At 45.3% G+C, this 21,492-nt stretch overlaps 1 protein-coding gene across 1 annotated transcript; it reads left to right on the forward strand.

Moving 5' to 3' along the window:
- Nucleotides 1–16,431: 16,431 nt before the first annotated feature.
- si:ch73-127m5.2 (uncharacterized protein LOC561202 homolog) lies at nucleotides 16,432–20,370 on the forward strand. The gene is made up of 4 exons (XM_036549311.1): nucleotides 16,432–16,505; nucleotides 17,864–18,562; nucleotides 19,110–19,239; nucleotides 19,865–20,370. The coding sequence occupies exons 2-4, from the start codon at nucleotides 18,064–18,066 to the stop codon at nucleotides 20,283–20,285; spliced, it is 1,050 nt and encodes a 349-aa protein (XP_036405204.1). The 5' UTR covers nucleotides 16,432–16,505; nucleotides 17,864–18,063; the 3' UTR covers nucleotides 20,286–20,370.
- The last annotated feature ends 1,122 nt before the right edge of the window (nucleotides 20,371–21,492 follow it).

A 21,492-nucleotide genomic window follows, 5' to 3' on the forward strand; every position in this document is an offset into this window, starting at 1 on the left:
AGAGCATAGTAATGAACCATTTTAGGGTTATGCGCTCGTTGTCCCACCCCTGCTATTGGAACATGAATCACAGACGAGCGCGCGTATGAATGGTGTAGGCATGTGGTTCACCTGCGCATCTCATCGAGAAGAGAGATTTGACCTGTTTTTACGCTATATGTGACATCTGCTGTCAACAATGAATGTGGGACACATTTAAACTTAAATAGGTCTACCACTTCCCCCCATAAGTGAGGCACACCACGTTAATGTTTCTTCAAAAAAAAAAATTGATTTTGGGAGGTTTTTGAAGTCTGTGTTTCTGATTAGAGTGTGAGCATCTTCTTTGTTGTAATCTTTTCTTGGCATCACAATTCAGGCAAGGTGCAGATTCATGTCTTGTTTTTTATTTCAGGGAAGTTGTGAACTGTGATTTCTGCTCATGCAGGTTGATGATAAGATTCAGGACTGCCTTGCCCATCCTGCTAAGGAGAACATTGTGATGTTGTTTTTAAACTCGGACGGGTCGGCGTGGAAAAACTCTGGATTTTGTCTGTAAAGACAGCAAGACACACTGTCAGTAAACAGAACCTTTCAAACCCACACCCTCATGTACGTAGAGGAGAGGAGTCATCAGTGTTTTCTGGTCTTTGTGTATAGCCGTTAGCCTTACCAATGAGGCCATGTATGCGGTACTACTAAAAATACTTACCTTAATCAGCTTGGGAGGTCAGGGATATGCTGGACTCCTTTCCTGTTTGGAATTACGGCTGATGATTTGTCTATCTTTCTAATAGGTAATTAGGTAATCATTGGTGAGTTTTTTGGGGTGGGGGAGGGGGTATTTTTAATGTTGTATGAAAGTAGAGTACAGTCAAAGTATATTGGGCTGAGTAATTCTCATGGACCCAGTAATAAGGAAATTGCATGCCACAGAAGCTTGCAGATATTTTTCAAAACTCAGATATTTAAAAATCAAAGTAAGGAATGCAATTTGTGACATTCCTTTTTGAACCACATCTTTGCTCAGTAAATGAAAACTGGAAATGCAACATAACATTTTCATGTCGAGCTGTCAGCTGTTGAGCATCTTGGAGTGTTTGCAGTTGTTATGTGTGTAGAAAGTGTCCTTGTTTAAAAATCAATTTTAGAATTAAGCTAAACCTTGGGAAGACTGATGAGGACAAATGCTTTTATACTTTCACGGTTATTCTAGATTTTCTGGTAGACCTGTTGACCTTTAAGATTCAACACAATACAATACAAATCAGATTTATGTAGCACCTTTAGACCCTGTTGTATTGCAGGTGACTTTACAAATAGAGTACACATGTACACAGAATCTGCATCTCTGACTGACTTTGGCAAGGAGTTCCACCTGAATGAGATCCACAAAATGATAGATCCATTACCCATGGTCTCCTGGTGGATTCTGGGGAGGCTAAACAGACCAGTGTCCTGTGTCCTCTGGTTATGAGCTGAGGTGTGATGCATGACTACAGACAGATAGGATGGGACTAGGCCATGAATGGCTTCAAATAATGCAAAAAGAGTCTTTAAATCAATTCAGCTGGTGTTACATGGGGAAGAAAAACTATAGCTTGCTTAAAGAAGGTTTAGACAGACCTCCAAGCATCGAGTTACAAAGATCAAGAATTGAGAAAAGAAAAGCTTGGATGAGAGAGGTGAGGGAGCTCTTATTAAGCCAGGTTCTTATTTTTAAAAGGTTTTCTGAGAGGGCACAAAGTGTATTTTCAGTACATTCAGAGCTGCAACACTGTAAGATCCAGCACTACAAAAGCCAGGCACACAAGAGCATCAGGTCATGTCTGCATGTGAAGATGCCAGCTGTACATGTGGGCGACCTGAGAAAAATCAAACAGCAGGAGAAAACGCAGGGTGCCTTGGAAACGACCTTTTACACCGCTGAAGGGCAGACATAACACAAATATCGCCCCCACGCAGGAAAACTTACTGTCGGTTTGTTTCATGAGTTGCACCTCGCCAGACTGAATATCAACTAGTTTCTGCAGAGTATAAATCTTATTCTATCCGAAGAGATCCTCAAAACATACACCATTGTTCCAAAGACAGGGGTTTATTACTTAAATTAACTGGGGAACTGCGGAAACCTTAAAGATTCCTGTTCTAGCACCACTTCACTGGTTATCAGTGAAATATCAGTTTGATTTGAACTTGTAAGGCTTTCAATGTGCTTGTACCTGCGTACTTGCAAGATCTACAAATCCCTTACAGCCTTGCCTAGATTACTTTTCTCACAAGAGACTGGCTTTGTGGTGTTTCTCAAGGTAGTAAAGAAAATAAATAAATCTGTTGGTAGGACTTTCTCTCACAGGTCACCTCTTCTATGGAGTTGCTGTCAAAATATTGTTGAGGACCCACATTTTCAAACTGAATACGTCATTTAAAATGTAGATTAAAACCCTTTTATGTCTTCGTAGCAGATAGTAACTCCTGGCTATAGAAAATTTCTGGTGCTCAGATCTGTCCTTCCTGTTGCCTCATTGCTACTGGGACTGTCCTGTGTTTTTAGTTTTAGTTCCTGCTCCTTCTCGACTATGGGCTCTAACCTTACTGCACACCTCCTTTTTTATGCTGTCAGAGTTTATCTTTCGCTAAAGATAAAGCCGACAGGCTGCATAGTGTATTGTTACTGACTGTGGTATCAAACAACCAAAATAATGTGTTTGGATTGAGTCCATTGCTTGACGTGTGTTAAAATGTGTTGGTAGACTGATGAATGCATTATTTGGTTTTACTTTCTGTTCCAATTACACTGTCTGTCTAATGAGCAGACACCCATATCTATGCTGAGTTGCGTACACTTCTTAAAAAAAAAGTACATTATGCTTTCATACATGGATATTATGCATAGCAACTGAGGCTGAATATCTAGCTAGTACCCCACATGGATTCAAACTGGCAACCCCCTGGTCACAAGCCCAATCCCCTAATCTCTGAATCACATTTGCACTGAATAGAATCTGCTAGACCACTGCGTCTTCATGTGGTAAATCTTTCTCTGCTGTGTTGCACTGTGCTGCCAGTAGCAATGTAGGCCGAACTCCTCTGGGTCTAACTGTAATACACAGGGGGAGACCAGGCAGCAAGCAGCAGGAGGTTGTTCAGAACTTCAGTGGATTGGGAGGAAAGCTGGATGTATCCTTAGTGGTGAAGCCTGAAAAGACTCAACCAAACAAGCAGACAATAATACAAGCAGATGACCACTGTACTGTGTGAATTCTCATCACAAAAGTTCATTTTGTGATGACCCCCTCTATATTGTTGCTGCTAACCTTCTCTCCATCCAGTCCTTTTGTTTAAAAATAGTAAAGAGGTGCTCGTTGTGTGTGTGTTTGTGTTTTGGTATATTTTCAATTCTTTCAGGGTGTCAGAGGTCATGCTGCACTTGAAAAAAAAAATGGCTGCCATCTACCACCCAGGTAGCTGTTATATGCAGGTGTTGGTTCAGGTGAATCTATAGACCAGCTGCAGCATCTGTTCCGCTAATTAGTCAGCTGAGTGCATAGTTATCCCCACTGCTGTGCAAGCAGATTTGGGGATTGTGATGCTAATGATTTTAGCTGAAAATGGAAACCGAGCGCATGAGTGTTCGTGGGTGTACTTCTTCCGCAGTTTTGCAAAGCACTCGTGTTCATAGCTAAGCTGTTTAATTATCTCTCTTCCAAATATTTGATCTCCCTTTAAGGTACCGCTGGAGCGGATGCTAATTTAACCAGCGAGTCACCGCTGCGGGCGGGCATGCCGGGGAACGGTGTAGCCGGCGGGGGGGAAACAAACAGCGGCAGGCAACTGCTGCAAACTCAGGCGAGGATGTGGGACAAAGGGAGGCGAAGAGGGGCGGAAGATTCTGGAAGGGAGCAGGGCCGTCTGGAAGGTGTGCTCCTTGGGGTCGTTGCCCCCCTGTTCCCTCCCACCACATGCAGGTAAGTTAGGTGATTCGAGATCTGGTTAATTACTGTTTCCCATTTCCTCAGTGAACGCGCTTAATCGGGAGAAGAGCGCTGCTGACCCAGTTACTCCACCGTTTTGGGAAACAGCACTGCGGGTCCAGGGTGTTCCTCTGAATCTGCAGAGGGATGCTTGCAGAGGGACTCCGCCCCCCCCAGGACACTCAGGGAAGGCACCGAGGGTGCTCTGTCACCAGCACGCCAACGGCAACAACATCCCCAGCATCCCCATCATCTATCGCCCTCAGATAAGACTGTGTATGCTTGCAAAGAGAGGCGTACAGGCACTGCTTCACCAGCCTAACTTTATTCACATTTGTGCCAGATACAGATGCCTACTCTAAAACACAACAGCGTGTTTTGCCCCATGAGAAACTGCAGATGTGAGGAACAGCTCTGGGCTCCTTTGGGTTATGAGTGGGACTTCAGTCCTTAACTTTTGATCTCCCCTGTATCACAGTTGATGACGACCCACTCTCAAACACAGGACAACCCAAAGGTATGCAGCGATGCAATTGTCAAAAGGCTGATACTGCTGATGCTGCCTGCATCTCTCAGTTTCAGCAAGACTATGTAAAGGGAAAACAGGATATTGATTATTGGGCAGGTGGATATTGATTACCGATGCACATGTAGAAGTTATAATTCCAACGCAATAATGAGAGTTTTACTTTCCCCCCAGTCTCCACTCTACCAACTGCATTGGAGAAACACTTTTCTCTCCCCCTTCTCTAGTCATGTGAAGCTTGGGTAGTGACAGATAGTGTGGAGAGACCCTGACCCCCACCAAACACACAGCACGTCTGTGTGTCTGTGTGTCTGTGTGTGCATGTATATGTGTGTATGTGTGAGCACTTATGCCTGTGTATTTGTGCATGTGCTTGCTTATGTGTTGTGAGTGCGCTTGTGTGTATGTGAGTGTATATGTATATATGTATGGGTATGCTTGTGAATGTGTGTGTGTGTGTGTGTGTGTGTGTGTGTGTGTGTGTGCGCACACGCATGTGGTGCTTCTGTTGCCTGGGAAACAGATGAGGTAAAAACACATTCAAACACAGCACACTTCACCCTGCGTTGCAACCACCCACTTCTGAGAGATGGGACGAGGAAAGTAATCGGGGGGAGGGTCGTTAGCACAGGCCGTCTCAATAATCCCCCAACTCCCCAAAGCAACACCACCCCCCCACCCCCCCCACCCCCCCGGGCTGTGTCTGAAGCGTCGGTGGCCTCCTGGTGGCAAACCTACTTCCTGAAGCAGCTGGGGAGAGGCACCAGCCCCATTCAATCTGCCTTCTACCCCCAAGGGAGCCCCCCCCACCCATTCACCACACCACCCCACCCACTCACCACCAAACCCAGCCGGCCAATCCTCCAGCAGATGGTTGGTATGGAAACGGCTGAGCCAAACACAGGAAAATATCACTGTTTTTTTTTTCTTTTCTTCCTCCCTCTCCTCTCTCCTCTCTCCAGCTCATTACATCCTATAAACTGCAGCCCCTGGCGGGCTGGTGCTTCGCCTCCTCAATTGCGGCGATACTAGCAGTAGTAGTGGTCGCCATGGAAACGGCAGCATTGATTATGGCGACTATTGTTATTATGTTTTCCGTGGTGCGCGTGCGGCTGAAGGGTCACAGGCATGGGCCGCTGACAGTGTTTAAGCACATTCAGAGCAACCTGTCCCAGAAGGACAATCCAAAGAAAAAAAAAAAAAAAAACCCAAACCACTTTCCTGCCATTCGTAAAACCCACTAGCCCTAAAAGCTAGCCCCTCCCATTTTTCCTTTGTCCGTTTTTGAGGTGTTGATTAAAGAGGTGCAGCCGTGGTTTGACCTATTTTGTGCCTCTCTTTTCGGTGACGAGACGCAGGAGCGTAACACTCTGGAGGAGAGGTGTGCTGCGTCTACAGTGAGGTGCAGACGCGCTACGGAAACACACAATCCATGGATAGACAGATGGCCGGGACCTCAGTCAAGCGCAGCTGATCTCAGGCACAATTCTGATGTGAGGTTTGTTACTGATAACCCTGTGAAGAAGATATGAGTGTTCCTTTAAGGACAATCCTTTCCCATCAGCCTCAGCTTAGAGCACCTGCAAAGCCCCTTTGATTTTAAGCCTGCTGTCTGATGTGATGATGTGGATGGTTTGTCTGGAAGCAGAGCAGGCTAAAGCCAACCAGTGGAGAAACCGACAGACTGAACTATACAGACAGCATGAAAAAGGTCACCTCACTGAGGAGTAGTGATTTACAGTAGAAACGTACACTGACTGTATGTGTCTATACAGCCATAAAAAGGAAAGACAACCCAAGATGCAACCAATTGATGAACTGGTTATTTAGACTAACAAAATATTATTTCAACCAAGCATGACAGGGACAGGTATGACCTAGTGTAACTGTTTGGGAGTTACCCAATCACAGATGCAGTGTTCCACAGGTATTTTTTGATAAATGACATAGATACCAGGGGTGTTGCCTCAAATTGAGATTTCTGGAGGATTTGAGACATGTGGATCCAGCTATCACACAGCAAATTAAGGTGTAGGAATCTACCTGTGTGGTTTTACATTGGTCAAGTCTCTCACAGGATCTTTGAGATTCTGCATGACATGTTGGGAAATGGAGTCCAATGCCAAAACCACACCCTGTTGCATACCTCCTGTACTTTCTGAGCAATGAGTAGGCAGAGGGCTAGAAAGTAAACACCACAGGCAACAGGCAAACTAGCTCTCCCCATAAAGGCATTGCTCTCAGATTTCCCATCAGCCCCTGCTTCTCTCCTGTCCAACCCAAGCAGGCCCTGCTGGACTCTTTATTGTGCAACAATGCAGACTCCACACTCTGCCCTGAACAAGCAAAGGTCAGAGGGCATATCTGTGGATCTTACATTACATTACATTACATGACATTATTGTCATTTAGCAGACGCTCTTATCCAGACCAGCTTACATAGGTTAAAAGCTTATATGTCACTTATTTATACAGCTGGATATTTACTGAGGCAATTGTGGGTTAAGTACCTTGCCTAAGTATACAGCAGCAGTGCTCCAGTAGGGAATCAGTCCTGCAACCTTTCACTTATGGGCCCTGCTCCTTACCACCACTCCACCCTGCGTCTCTCCAGTCGGGTATTGATGCCACCTGGAGGAGGACGGAGTGCACAAGGTGAACCCCTTGATAACAGGCAGGGTGCTGTGTTTGCAGCTGCCATCAGTGAGGCTGCAAGGTGTCTCCACAAAGCCAGTCCCGCTGTCTCACCAACACCTACCGTGTGTCAGATGGTAATTACCTCCTTCCCCACAACAAAAAAAAAAACAGACCAAGGCCACATGGAAGAACATAGTTGTTGAGGTTTGTCTTTTTCTGACTCCTGTAGGCAAATGGAGTAAGCAGAAGAAGCGAATATAAAGTGTGCTCAACGTGATTAAAAGAAAAAAATGAAACCCTAAATCGAATCTAATCCTGTGCTTTCCTCAAATCACAATTTATCTTTTCTTCCACATCCTTTTCATGAGAGATGAGAGAAATCTGTAAAAAAAAAAAAATTACTTGCTGTGCATTGCTTCTGCACAGCCTGAGACGAGCCATAATGAGAAGCAGCGAAGAATCCCTTATCGTCTGCTCAAGCCCCCCCCACAACCCCGCACCCCCGGAGCCACTCTGACGATGCTGAGATAATGTTTGAAGCGTGTCGTGCTGCTGATGAGGCAGACAGTCCAATCAAGGCGAGGAAGGCCTCGTGTGTCACCACCAATAGGAACACTTCCCTCCAGAGCTTGTTCCTTCACAGGATGCTTGATTAGTCTGATTTGGGGGATGGTGGAGGAGGGGTGGGGGGGCACACTCACAGATGTGATACTGACTGTAAAGGAAGTGAGAGTTATGAGAAATAAATGAATTATCAAAGCAGATAGCGCACCCGAGAGAGGAGAGAGAGAGGGGGGGGGGAGAGAGAGAAAGACAGAGAGAGAGAGAGAGATGACTGAGTGATAGCTTCCTCCAGGGTGCAAATGGGAATTCTGGGAGTTTGGCGCAGGCCTGGAGATGGAGGGATAACCCACAGCTCATTAGCACTCAGCCTTTCCCTGGAGCAGAATCGTTTCCCTGGTAAACGGGACGACGCCTTCTCACCCCGCTGCATTTTAACTGCTGCTGCTGCCTCGTTCGTCTCCTTTTAACTCCTCGAGCTTCGCGGGGGTAGCGCCCTGAAACTGCAGGCTGGCTGCCACAGGGGGGGCGCCCGATTGCCTGACAGTGAGGTGGTCTAGACGGGTTGCATAAACAGACATTTTGAGGACGAACCGAATGGCTTGGATGCCTGTCAAAGGACCTCTAAAACCCCTTTGTTTTTGGGAAGCCCAGGCATTGTGTTGAGGCTCTTGATGAGGGACGCAGCGAGGGGTTCTTAAGCTAATTACTGAGGGACTTCCGGTGCTGGATCACATGGCTTGCCAACAGACCCACTGTCAGACTCTGTTGAGGGTCACTCTTGGCTAATAATGACATATGCACATGAAGTGCATTTATAATTAAATCTTTAAAGATACTGATTAAAAGCAAAAAAAATAATGGGAAAGTGCGTATCTGCTTCTAGAGGGTTATCTTCCCAGTATGCATAATAATTACACACTAGTGTATAACGTACTAGTGTAACGATACATCATTAAAAACAGTACATTACATTACTGTCCTTTAGCAGATGCTCTTATCCAGATTGACTTAGATAGGTTAAAGTTAACACCTAGTTAAAGCCTTTATTAGAAGGCTGTCAATGATGTGGTTAACCCTTTTTCGTCCCATAGACAATGACATTTCCACAGAGAGCAGATCGTAGACAGATTTTAGTCGGTCCACCCTCTCAACAGAATTTCCTCTGTGAGCATCTCTTGCAAGCGGCTGTGCCCAAACTCAACCCTAACCCTAACCTTGACCCTAATCCTAACCCTATCAACGCGGTCAGCTCTCTGGAGTCCACCCTCAATGAACAGATTTCCAAGATTTCACTCTAATTTAAATTAACAAGCAATTAGACAGCAGGAGTCCCACAGGGGCATATGCCTCCCTGTGGCGAGGGAGAGCTATCTGGCTGAGTAACTAAGAAATGCATGAGATTTAACTTTAATCCTTTCACACTTTAATAACCCAGATCCTTAAAGAACCAAAAGCTACTCTTTTACATGCATCAGAACTCCAGCATACTGTTATGGGCCCAGGGCTCCTTGAGTTTAGGCAATCACCTGTTCTCTTCCTATCCGCTGTCATTATTGTGTATTATTATAAATCTTCTATAATTTAATTGTAAAGAATTGTTGTGAATTAGACTTGATTAATAAATTGATTGATTGATCTGAAATCTGTTTTCCAGTATTGTTTAATGAGCTCTGTATATATCTATTCCGAGGTGCTGATGTCCCACACCACAAAGGGAAGGTAACAACATGTTATTGCAAACGTGATAAATCATAACCAAGCATATTTCATACATGCACATGCCACTTTTTCATGCATTGTGTTACCAATAGGAAGTGGAAAATGATAGGCCCACCCTCACCTTATTTTTCTTAAAATTTGGCCCCCACAGAAATGCACCCGGGTAGACCTGATGAACCGTAACATCACACATATGGTGCACACTGAGTTCTGGAGCCCGTGTGGTGCAGACACCCTGCTGCAATCCAATGAGATCAGACTGTCACAACAGGACGCAAACATTTTTAATTAGCCCTGGAGTCTGCTAAGGAAACATCTCAGACAAAGCCAGACAAAGACAAAGACAAAGACACACACACACACACACACACACATACACACAGGACTAAAGCTAAGACCATCTTTCTCTGGTGCAGAGGAGCTGATTCATGCATTTGTAACTACCTGATTAGAGTACTGTAAAGTCCCATGGTTTTTGCTCAGGAACTCTAAATAAACATCAAACGGTTTGAAACTCTGCAGTCTGAATCCTCACCCAATCAAAATGCTGGAACCCCATTGTAACTGGTTTAGAAGACCATGCCTACAAAGTGCTGCTCGACACCTACGGAGCAAGGCTCTCGAAGGCTCCCAGCTACAGGTCCAACCTGCTGCACCGCTTACACAGGTACACTCACAGCAGCTAAACTCCTGGTGTGCCAGTTAGCTTATGGGCTGCAAAGCTCAGGATTCTGGGAAAACAGAGCTTTCAGCAGCACTGCCTGCAAACCTCTGCAGTTCCCTTCCTGAGCAGGTCTGTGACTCTGGCTCCACCCACATTTGTAAAACAAAAAAACTAGAGTCATTTATTATCCCTGCTTTTACCTGACTCTCTACTCTTCTGATAACTTCAGTCCTTTTGGTCTTTGTGCTTTTATCCAGAGCAACTCCTATGTTTCATCCTATGTTATATATAGCAATTCCTGTTTTCTCTCTCTGTCCTGTCTTTTTTAACTCATATTTCTAGGATTTATATTGTGGTTTATATAAATAAATAAATGAGTATTACTATAACTATTATGATGATGATGATTATTATTATTATTATTGTTTATTTTTGTCACAGTATGCATACTAAGCAGGAAGCTGAGCAGTTCAGGTGGGGTCCAGCTTGTGTCTCTGCCTGTGAGAAAAGCTTCCACATGAGTGTTGTCAGCTGGGACCTCTCATGGCTTCTGCCCAGCTAGTGACCAGTGCAGCGTCAGACCGGCCTCTCGTGTCCTTTCCATTACCAGCTCCTGCACAGCGATCGATCGCCACGGCGCCCAGCAGGGGGGCGGCCGACTCAGCCTGTTACATCACAGCAGGTGCCCCCCCTCTGTCTGGAACACTGCCTCCGCCAGATGGGTGCGTCTCGCAAGGTGAGAGAAGGAGACGGGGGGGGGGGGTTCTGATGTTCGTCCGTATTTATGCTGTCTTGAGTAAAGGCGGCCAGGAGTGTGAGGAGGTTTGATCCTATGTGTTCCTACCTGAGGCTACTTTGACAGTGCTGCATAACTCCTGCTCATGCTAACAAAGCCAATCTGAATCCTTTCACAGAGAGATGAGGAGGGGAGGATGGGAGAAAGACAAAAATAAGGAGATGGAAAGACAAAGAAGAAAAAAGAAAAAGAAAAGGTGGAAGTGTGGCATTATGGGTAGGAGCTGGGCTTCAAATCCAATCTGGGGCAATGTCATTGTACCCTTCTGCAAGGTGGTTAACCTGAATTACTCCAGTGAATAGCAAATACCAAGCTATATAAAATAAGAGCTGTCTGTGTTACCCTACCAAGGACGCCTGCCAGGCAAATAGACAGATTAGAGATTTAGGATTCAAATTGTGGCTCACTGGCATAACTTTACAGTGAACGGTGCAGCCAAAGCAGGGATATAAATGGAAAATGTACGTGTATACGTGATGAACAGAATTATTTATAATAATAAAGCAGCCATTGGTAGAGGAGTGCTGGCTGTGAGGCTGGATTGATTAGCCCAAGACAAAGCTATCAGCTAATGGAGCCTGCAGCACTGACAGCACGCCCACACAGGCATCCCTCCCGCCCCCCTCGCAGCCACCCTGAGCCTGCGCCCGTGACCCCTTCCCACAGAGTCACGGCACTCTTGCCCCCCTGTGATAGTCATGCCTGGCAAAACCGTCAAGAGGCAAATTTTTTTTGGGGGTATTACATTTTGCTTAGCAGATGCTTTTTTTCCGGAGCAACTTGCACAGCTTACAATTTTTACATGTTATCCATTTATACAGCTGGAGATTTACAGAGGCAGCTCAGGTTAAGTGCCTTGCCGAGGCGTGAAAGACCAAAGCACCCCCCCCCCCCCCCCACACTCCCTCCAACCAGCAGCTTTTGGGTTATAAGCCCTGCTCCTTAGCGCTGTGCCACACTGCTGCCATACACATTCTGAGACACATTATAAAGTGAGTCAGTCCTACAACTGGATCATTTGCAAAAGACTTTTGCCACAACCAATCATCATGTCAATCCATTGATGACGTCACACCAGGTCTGGGTCTCATTAATCGCAGTCTTACAGTCTTACCCAATAGGAATGATTTCTGTGCTGTGGAGAGGGACGAGGGCAAACAATTCAGCGCTTGTAGGTCGAGACTGCGTGCTGCGTGTTCCGGACAACTAGGGCTTCAGAAACATGAAAATCAGTTTAGAAATGTTGAAGATCCCAGCATGGTCATTTCAGTAGGATTCAGGCCTGCCCTTTGTCAATGAGACAAAAGCAACATGCTAGTTCATGAAGACAGTTGGTGACAGACATGTTTCAGCTACAGCTGTCCTCAAAGATCAGACACCCATAATTCCACATGAGACTGTGGAAAACGAGGGGGGTTGACCTGCACGTGTGACTAAATTAGTCTGGTTGATCTCAGGCTGACTAATGTTGCAGCCGGACAGACGTAGCAGTCAGTCCCTCTGTGCGGAGGTGGAGGACTCGCGCACCCAGCCTCTCGGTGCAGCAGAAATCAGCGCTCGCTCCGACCTTGCCGACTCTGCTGCCTCTGCTCAGGGAGCAGTAACGCCGTGCGGAAATAAGCGTGTCATGCCATCTGATACCGGCAGGCAGGCCAGCGCCGGCGAACATGATGCAGATGGGCCACGCGGCGATCGATTTCACGCCGGAGTTCAGGACTGGCTGTGCCCGGGAGGGTAAGGGGAGCTCATTTCCTCTCTCCCGCTGATCCCAGAACAGGCGAATTTGACGTTGCGGACAATTACAATGAAAGACACCCCCCAGTACCTGAATCCAGGCACTGCTTACTATTTGGTCTAATTGGATTGTGAAAAAGGTTTGTGCAGTACTTCAAAGCGTACTCATGAGTAAGACTCTCCTCAGGTGGTGTGTCTGGAATACATACACATGCATATAAGTACAGGATTTATAGGGGAAATCTCATACTTTTATGCTAACTGGGACAGTGGTGCTCATAAGGAGTACCAAAGGCAGTTCTAATGAGACAGATGCCCCCCTGCAGAGAGGCAATATACCCTCACCTGTGTCCCACAGACTGACGGGCATGTGAGCACAGCCCTCCTGGCCCCCCACCTGAGACGGGCACCAACCGGATATGACCGGTCCAAAGCTGCTGCTGCCAGGTTTCACCTCTGGATCTCCACAGCACAGAGCACCTCTCCCTAGGCTCAGTGACCCTCCCCTGGAAAGCAAGTGGAAGTCACACCAGGCTGTAGTGGGCACAGGGTGAGTGAACCACCACCATCTCCCCATGCCCTGGTCACCATGATTACTCATGCCATAAGGCTCATCCTATCAGACAAAGGCTGGAGAACATGGTACCTGCCAATCAGACGGGAAGCTAGCCTCCTGGTAAGGTGTAACACAGAAACTAAACCCTGTGGGCCTTCTCATCTAACGAGGCATCACTTTACCGAGTTTAACGTGCTTCTCATCAGGTTAGTTCACACACCTCTGTACAGCCTGCATTAAACAACTGCAATAATAACAAACAGACCAAGAAATTTACAGTTACCATCTGAATGTGAGGAGCTCAGGGGTCAGAAAGGCAAGGCCACACCACATACTATCAAGTTAAAAAGAAATCAGCACCCAGTGGGGGAGCCTTTTTTCAACCAGTGCTCTTGTTAAACACAAAATAACAATTAAAGACAGATTCATGATAGCTACTTTGAGAGCTGCCTTTCAGTGCCCCCGCTTGTAAGCTGATGGTGCTTCAGTGCTGTATATATTAAAGTGTCTGTGATATACGTGAGGTGACCATTTTCCTTTCCCTCTCTGGCACGAGGGGACTTGCAGCTGGCAGGAGTGCTGACATGAATTTTATTCCTGCTTTTATACCAAAAAAAAACACGAGGACTCTCCTCATTCGCGGGCTGCTGACACTCCGATTTGAGCCAGAGAAATGATGCGCAAGAAGAATAAACACACGATGACAAAGAGCAGCAACGCTCTGCGGATCTGGCGGGACTGCATGTTCCACCATCCCAGCTGAAGCACTGTGCCACACTCCCTGAGACACAGTTACATGCAGCGTTCACTGTAGTGACCAAGTTACACACTATTTAGGATCTTCTCCCCTCTCTGCTCAATTCAGGTGTCTGGACAGAGACAGAATCCGTTTCCTCAATTTCAGATGGCAAATGTATAATATATTTCATATATGGCAAGGTAGTTCTGATGTATGTCGAGCTAAAGACTGACATAAACTCTAAAGAGGATATCTCATGGTAATGTGACTTGTTCCCAATCAGAAGCACAAAGCTGACACACTGCATGACCAAGCAACCACTTATGCCATCTTTAATCATTCCAATGCTAATTCTAATTCCATCAAAGCAAAACCCACCTTGTAGTGGCGATACTTGTATTTGCAACTGCAGCAGAGAGCATGTTCTCACATTATACACAGTTTGCATAAAATGGCTTTCGATCAATCAATCAATAAGTGATTGAATCAAAGTGTTTTTGTTTAAGCAGCTTTCAAAGTGTGATTGGGTGGAAAAAAATGTAAAAGAAAGTTGTTTAGTTATATCTACAAATGATGCGTCCTAAGCCATGCCTTAAATTAATCTGTTTAATGATGTCACAAAATATAAAGCTCAGGAAAAACACAAGGAGAACAGTTTCTGATGTTGATTTCCCACACAAAAATATCTGGCTGGTGCTTCACCTGCAACATACACTAAAGAAACACAGGTATGACTATTTAAAAAGACAAAAAAGGCCATGCCACTTGGTCAGTGACAATTCAACATTTGAAAACAAAACTGGCAGCTCTGTTTACGATACCTTTGTGACCCCAATGAGACAGAGCCGTGTCAAAGCCTAAATGGTGATTCAAATGACCTTCAATTACCATTTAGATACCTTGGACACTGAAGATAGCAATATTTTTCGAATTCCGAACAGCTAACCTCTGATTCTAATATGTTCACAGCTCACTGCCATGAATGGCATAAATCACTACCCAGCTCGTTGCCTAATCGTTTTTTAAACCATGTACTGCCACCTGTTGGCCAGTAAGGGTAAGTCACTGAGAAGATGTACTTTGAAACTGGGGAGCTCACAAACTAGGTTAGTAGGCCAAGCACACTTGTAGTTGCAGCAGTGCTCTCTGGAACAACGCCAATTCTGTATCGGTACAAAACGTTCTGCATAGCGACAGATAGGTCCCTGAAATAATTGGCCTTTTGAAATGCTGATTAAGTATCGGTGCACTGCGGAGGTTCGGTCGCCAGGGGGAGCTAAATACAGTGGAACGGCTGTACAGGTACTTTTGACAGGTGCTGGTACAGTCCAGAACTACAGGTTTTAACAGTACACCAACTTGGTTTAAATAAGCTTTTCTTTCTTTCAAACATATTCTTTTCGTTAACAACATATTTAACCAATCCATTATAATACTCTTTTAAACTAAATAAATAAATAAAGAAGACACAAAGAATTCATATTTCTGCACACTGAATTTCTCGTTCATCTCTGCGCGTCAGTCAGCATTGGAGAGGTTCTGGGCCACAGTGGTAATTTCCACGTTTCTGATTAGCTAACTGTATTATTATATTACATTATAATATATCAAAGATAAACCAATTCCTTCCATAGGAATGGGCATAGATGGAGGAAAATTTCAGGATTATGAGTGTTGAGATTCCCGTCCGTGTGGTGTATGACGTAGACGGACCATGCTCCCATGCACTGACCACAGATGTATTTCATCTTTGGTCCTAGATCAGTTGTTACAGTCAGAGAGTACGTGCAGCGAGGGAAAGAGGAGGGGATCACCGGACCTCGAATATTTCAAAACAGAAAATGTACATTGTCGTTCGCATCAGACTTCAAGAAACTGAAATGTGTTCAAATCACCGTGAAAGTAGTTCCTCTTCAAAGAGCAGAAAATTTATCCAATGACAACCGCGACACTTCATCACAAAGTCAGGGTTTTGCATGACAATGGGGCTCATCTTCTGCGCATGCACTTCGGTTCAATCTCGCTCTCCAACAGGAAGAGAGACATGAGGCGGGAGTAGCGTATATAGTGCCATCAAACATGCACAAAACGCTCCACCTTTTTCTGCCTGTTAGCTACTTAATCCTCCACTGGCCCCCTGTTACGTATAACATAATCCGAACAATACTGTGCGGGTCCGGTCGCGTTTACAGTTTTGACTGTTCCCAGTTAAGAGCACATTGATTTTTGACGTACAGTCAATCTGTCTGCCGTCGGTAGCTGATCCTGAATCAGAATAAATATTGTACACCAAACGATCGGGGTAAGGATTAGGAGTGGGCAAACTGATCTTAGGTCTGCTATCAAGGGCAAAAAGAAGCCAGAAGACGGAGTCTCCTCACCGGAAATCCCAGTCCCATGTTATCTGAGACGGAACTGCTTTGAGTGGCACCCTAATGGTCCAATAAATATGTACAAATCAGATGATTGGCGTCGCAAGAACCAATAGAAAAGTAGATAATAATACTTGGTCTGCGACCCGCCAATACACCACTGAAGAAGAAGGAAACCGTAGCTTGTTTTTCCACGTACTGTTCTAGGATCAGCGAAAAAGGAGGAAAAAGTGAACGGTAGAGAGGTAAGTAAGAAAACGTTCAGCTAGCTACTGACCTGAATTTGGATCGGCGTTTGCAGAATTATTTCGCAGACCGAGGACTGCTCGGTCAGTATCTTGCGTTAGTTATCATCAGAAAATTGCGCCAGCTTATCACGAAGCTTCCTGCCAAAACGCCATTTAAAATGAAGATTGTGGATTATTCCGCACGTACTGTTCTAGGATCAGTGCGAGGACGAAAAGGCAAAAAAAAGAGAAAGGGGGCATTAAGAAGACTGTCTTCTTGTAACTTCTTTTTGCATGACGGGATAGGCACATGGCTTCATGTACTTAAGATTTTTTCGTCTTTACCTACATAAAGACAACAGCACATGTCACGCGCATGATCAATTTACCCGTCATGGCAATCGCACCCCCACGCGCTCTTAGACCGCGACCGAGTTCAGAGAAAAGTCACGTAAACTATCTGAACTCCTCCTCCTCGGTGTGATTAGCAGCGATGGCAATCAAGCACGTGCAATGTAAGCAAATAATTACCATCAATGCAAATACTGCAGTCAAATACTCTGAAGCATGCATTACATTTGGTAAAACATATTTGTGGATATCATATTGGCTCATGTCAATATTGGAGTTGCTGAAATACAAAGAGCTGATGTGTTTTGCGTATTTATTGAATACGAAATCCCCCCTTTTCAAATATTTGGTAAAAAGGTAAAATCACGTAGAGGAACATAGCAAAAACACGACAAATCCCTCTGAACGAAGTGTGCACCAGTTCACTGCGGCTTTGACATATATATGTATATATTTTTGTTAAATTACTTATAAATATATAAATTATATTTCAAATAAACATTTCTAGTTTGAAAATGTAAGCATCTAAGATCGATGTAAAGCTGAAATTGTAACAAGAGACAATAACAATTACAAAAAAAGTCAGCTGGTGATCAGTCTCAGGGCAGCTGGGCTTTAGAGAGGAAAGTGAGTAATCTATTCCATAGCTCTGCTACAGTTATCTCCCAGGTCCTGCACTGCCCGGGTTAAACTCCTGGGCTATAGAGGTGTGTGTGTGTGTGTGTGTGTGTGTGTTTATGCGGATCAAAGTAGTCTGCTGTTAGCCAGCCCCACTGCCTGTATATGTCTCAACACCTCCCCCAAAAGGGTTCTGCTGGTTCTTTTCACACTCCGAATTTGTGTTTAAGGCAAGGTGTCTGATTAATTATTGGCTAGTTTTCTGCTGGTCTGGGATCAGGTCAATCTGTTCGAGTGCTCTTTATGCATAAGAAGGTGTTTTTCAGACAAAACCAGGCTGTTGAAGGTCACCATACAAGGAGATGCTTCATTTGTCCTCTATTTTTTCTTTTTCTGTCTTTCAAAAGCAACACCAACAAGAAGACAGAGATTGACGGGAGGCAGGAAAATAGAGAAGCCCTGGGGAAATTCCCATTAAATGTGGAAAAAAAAAGTGACAAGGAGAACCAATCAAATTTAGTAAAGAAGGGGGAGGGGCGAAGAAACCTGCCAAAGGAGGCGTGGCCAGGTGGGCAGAGAAAGGAGAGCATTTGGAGGAGGGAAAAGGATGGAACCCAATACCTGCAAAGTGGCCGAGGGAGCAGGTGAGAACACGCCCAGAGCGCAGCACGAGCAGGTGATGGGCCTGCCGCTGGGGGAGCCCCTGGCGCAGATGGTGGAGGTGACGACGCACAAGGTGGTGGGTGAGGCCCCTGGGGACAGGCCAAATGGGGAGCCCCACGAAGGCCCGAGCCAGGGGGCAGGGCAGGGGGTGGGGCAGGCCGCCTCTGGAGACCCCATCCCCCGGATTCCTTTCGCCGAGGTGGTCTCCCTCCTCGACCCCAACATGAAAAGCACCAAGGCGCGCAAGTACCAGATCCACTACGAGGAGGTCAAGCGGAGGCTGGACCCGCCCGAAAAGATGTCACTGCGCTCGCTGGCAGCCTACACCCGGGTCAGCCGCGGCCCCGCCAGCAAGCGCGTCCTGCTGGAGTCGCTGCAGTCCTTCGGCCTCACGCCCAGCGCCAACACTGCCGTGTCCAGCTCCTTCTCCAAGCTGACAGAAGGTGCGTTTGGGGGTCCCAGCTATGCTTTCACTCGTAGGTGATATTTTACCCAGCCGGATACCACCCGATGCAGGGCAGCTAGCAGAGCATCTGAATAAATGCACGTGCAGAAGAGTGTGTGTTTCTCAGTGGAGTACAACACAGAAATTTAACCATGTCTGATTACAATCAGTTACCATTATTCATGGGGCTAAAACTATTACCTGCAACACCCTAAAGAAACACGGACACTGAGTCTAAGTGTAGAGTACAAAATACATTTTAAAATACAAGTAACAATAATAGTAATATTATATTAACAATAATAATAATAATTAATAAGTTTCCAGGTGTAAGTAATGCTAATTTAATTATATTTTGCAATCAGAAGGTGGCTACCCTGAAGGTAAATAATACTTCCAAATGGGTCACTGAAAGAGTAAATGTCACGGTATGTTTTTGGCATTGTGAATGTTACACAATGGTGCTATTTTTTTTTCCTCGTGATTTTTCATGTTTTGTGAAGTTGAAAGATGATGTCATAATCAGAGTTGTCCGTTGTTGCCAGGAGACACTGCTGCCCTGTGCAGAGACATGAGGGACTTTGCCTCTCAGTACATGAATTACGACTCCATGGTCAAAACGCTGCTCCCGGACACCAACCAGGTTCAACACTGGTCAAAAATAATCGAGACAAGGTACTTGAAAATCTTATTGTAATTCTTTAATTCTTGAAAGTCCTAAATGTTAATTAAATGATGGTTTGGTGTATTGTTTTAATATGTTTAAATAGTTTCGTTTTGTGTGTGTATTTATCAGCAGAGTTTGAAATTCATTTGAAGTTGTCTTTGGGGGAGGCGTGGAGAGTGGGGGTGATCATGACAAAAGTTTAATTGCATGTACAAAGCACACATTTAGGTCTTTGCCAGACTCAACTTTGTAAGGTGTTCACAGATCCAATCACTGAAACTGAATCCACTCAAGCATCTTGCAACAGGTTGCAAACAGGTTAGGTTGGCTAATCCTGGAAAAGTGTGTGGGGACTTTGTTAACACATAAAAAAAAAACTTCCTAAAAAGGAATGTTCAGAAAGTTTGTGTGATGTCATAATTTTAATAGTTTAGTGCACATGTGTCTCTACCACCTAGCTTGCACCTTGTCTGGCCCGCTATTGAATCTTGGTCATTCACCACTTCTGTTGTTGTGACTCCATGTATGGCTTTTGCTTGTGTTGTACTCTGCCTCACTTGTAAGTCGCTTTGGATAAAAGCGTCTGCCAGAAGAATAAATGAAAATGTAAATGTGTGTTTTTGTATGTTTCAGAAACCATCTGGAGGAAATGAGGAAGTGCTTTCACGACCCTGCGAACAGCAGGACATTTGACAATGCCACTCACGGCTTCGGGACGGGCATGCTAGACGTGGCCTTCGACATGATCGAGAAGGTCATAGACAAGCAAATCAGGGTGCTCTCAGGGAACCCGGAGCCTGAGGAGTCCCAACAGGAGAAGCGGGTCCGGAAGCGCAAGGCCAGAACCAAGCCCGACGGGGAGGCTGCGGAAAAGACCAAGCCCCGCGCCCCCAAGACCCCCAAGGCGAAGGGTGAGAACAAAGCAAAAGCCGCCAACAAGAAACAGGCGCTCGTAGCCACGGAAACCCTGCCTCAGGACACGCCCACAGACATCCAGAGCAGCGTGCTGACCCTCGTCTCGGTCGGTTATGAGACCATCTCCAGCGGGCTGTGACCAGACGATAAGGTCGCATGAACTCGATGTGACTCGCAGGGACGTGGATACTGAGCTGTACTGCATACAGACATTCAGTGGCATTTGGGGGAAAAATATTTTAGCTAGTTTGCTAGCCAGTTTTACTGTTCAGTTTCACTACGCAAGAGAGTGCCACCGCACTGTGCTGCAATGGGTGGCATTCGGATGGTTTATTTTTGCTTTTTTTCCCAAAATTTTGTTTGTTCTCTTATTTTAGCCAGTTTGTTAGCATTTTTTTCCTCAATAACACAAACCGTGACTAGCAAGCAAGTTGGCTTGTCGTTTCCTGGTTGGGTGTTCTTGGTTTGGGCAAACATTTGTTTGGGGTCATGGAAGCACAGACAGGCCTGTTTTTTTTTCTTTTTTTGTTTGACACATACTGTGAATCATTTCATCATCCTACTTTGAAAAGCCACTAATGCCGTGGGTGTATCTGCAGACCTGTCTTTGCGTTGTGTACCTGGACATGAATTTTGAATACATTTTTACTTGGAGCTCATGGCTCCATCTTGCCCCCCACAGAGTGTCTTATTGATTTATTCAGAGTTCGTAGCCACACTGTTTTCGCATGTGTGTGTGTGTGTGTGTGTGTGTTGAATGGTAACCTTCCAGGGGCATTACTGCTGGATAGAGCAGAAAGGAGCTAAAGGAAATGGTATATGTTTGATGACAATCATAGTGAACCAGAAGTGGCGGACTAACCCAGACTCATTGTCCACAACATTGCACCAGCCCTGTTTGATGGTGCACGTTGCAGTTTGGCAGCAACAATGGTGAACTATAATGGTGAGAGACATCGCAAATCCTAACATTTTAGTGGGTAGACTCTGCGTTTTGGTTTCCACAGCCTCCACCACATACAGCCAAAGTAAATTATAGACCCAGTGCAGTGTCTGTATTTGAAAGTGGAGTAAAAACTGGAATATGATTATGCGAATACTCTCCCCCTCCTTCACCCTGAAGGAAAACTATAATAAGAAATGAAGTGTTGCCATGGTGTCTTTAAGCTCACATGGTGCATGCTTCAAGAACGTAAGACACATTAATAAATGTAGGTAGACTTATTTGCTCATTCATGCATGTAGTTCCAACACTGGCTTTTTTTTCAAGGCTGAAGCAATATGCGCTGTTGTCCTCAATCGATACACGTCCTGGTACACATGTGTAGTGAACTATCTGACTACGA

The sequence above is a fragment of the Megalops cyprinoides genome, chromosome 1 (assembly GCF_013368585.1).
Source record: "Megalops cyprinoides isolate fMegCyp1 chromosome 1, fMegCyp1.pri, whole genome shotgun sequence".
Classification (NCBI taxonomy): domain Eukaryota; kingdom Metazoa; phylum Chordata; class Actinopteri; order Elopiformes; family Megalopidae; genus Megalops; species Megalops cyprinoides.

Excerpts from the sequence above, each read along its gene's own strand:
- si:ch73-127m5.2 (XM_036549311.1), top strand. The coding sequence starts at position 18,064 with ATGGAACCCAATACCTGCAAAGTGGCCGAGGGAGCAGGTGAGAACACG. Across the intron at positions 18,563-19,109 it reads CTTCTCCAAGCTGACAGAAG|GAGACACTGCTGCCCTGTGC; the intron begins GTGCGTTTGGGG and ends CGTTGTTGCCAG. Across the intron at positions 19,240-19,864 it reads TCAAAAATAATCGAGACAAG|AAACCATCTGGAGGAAATGA; the intron begins GTACTTGAAAAT and ends TGTATGTTTCAG.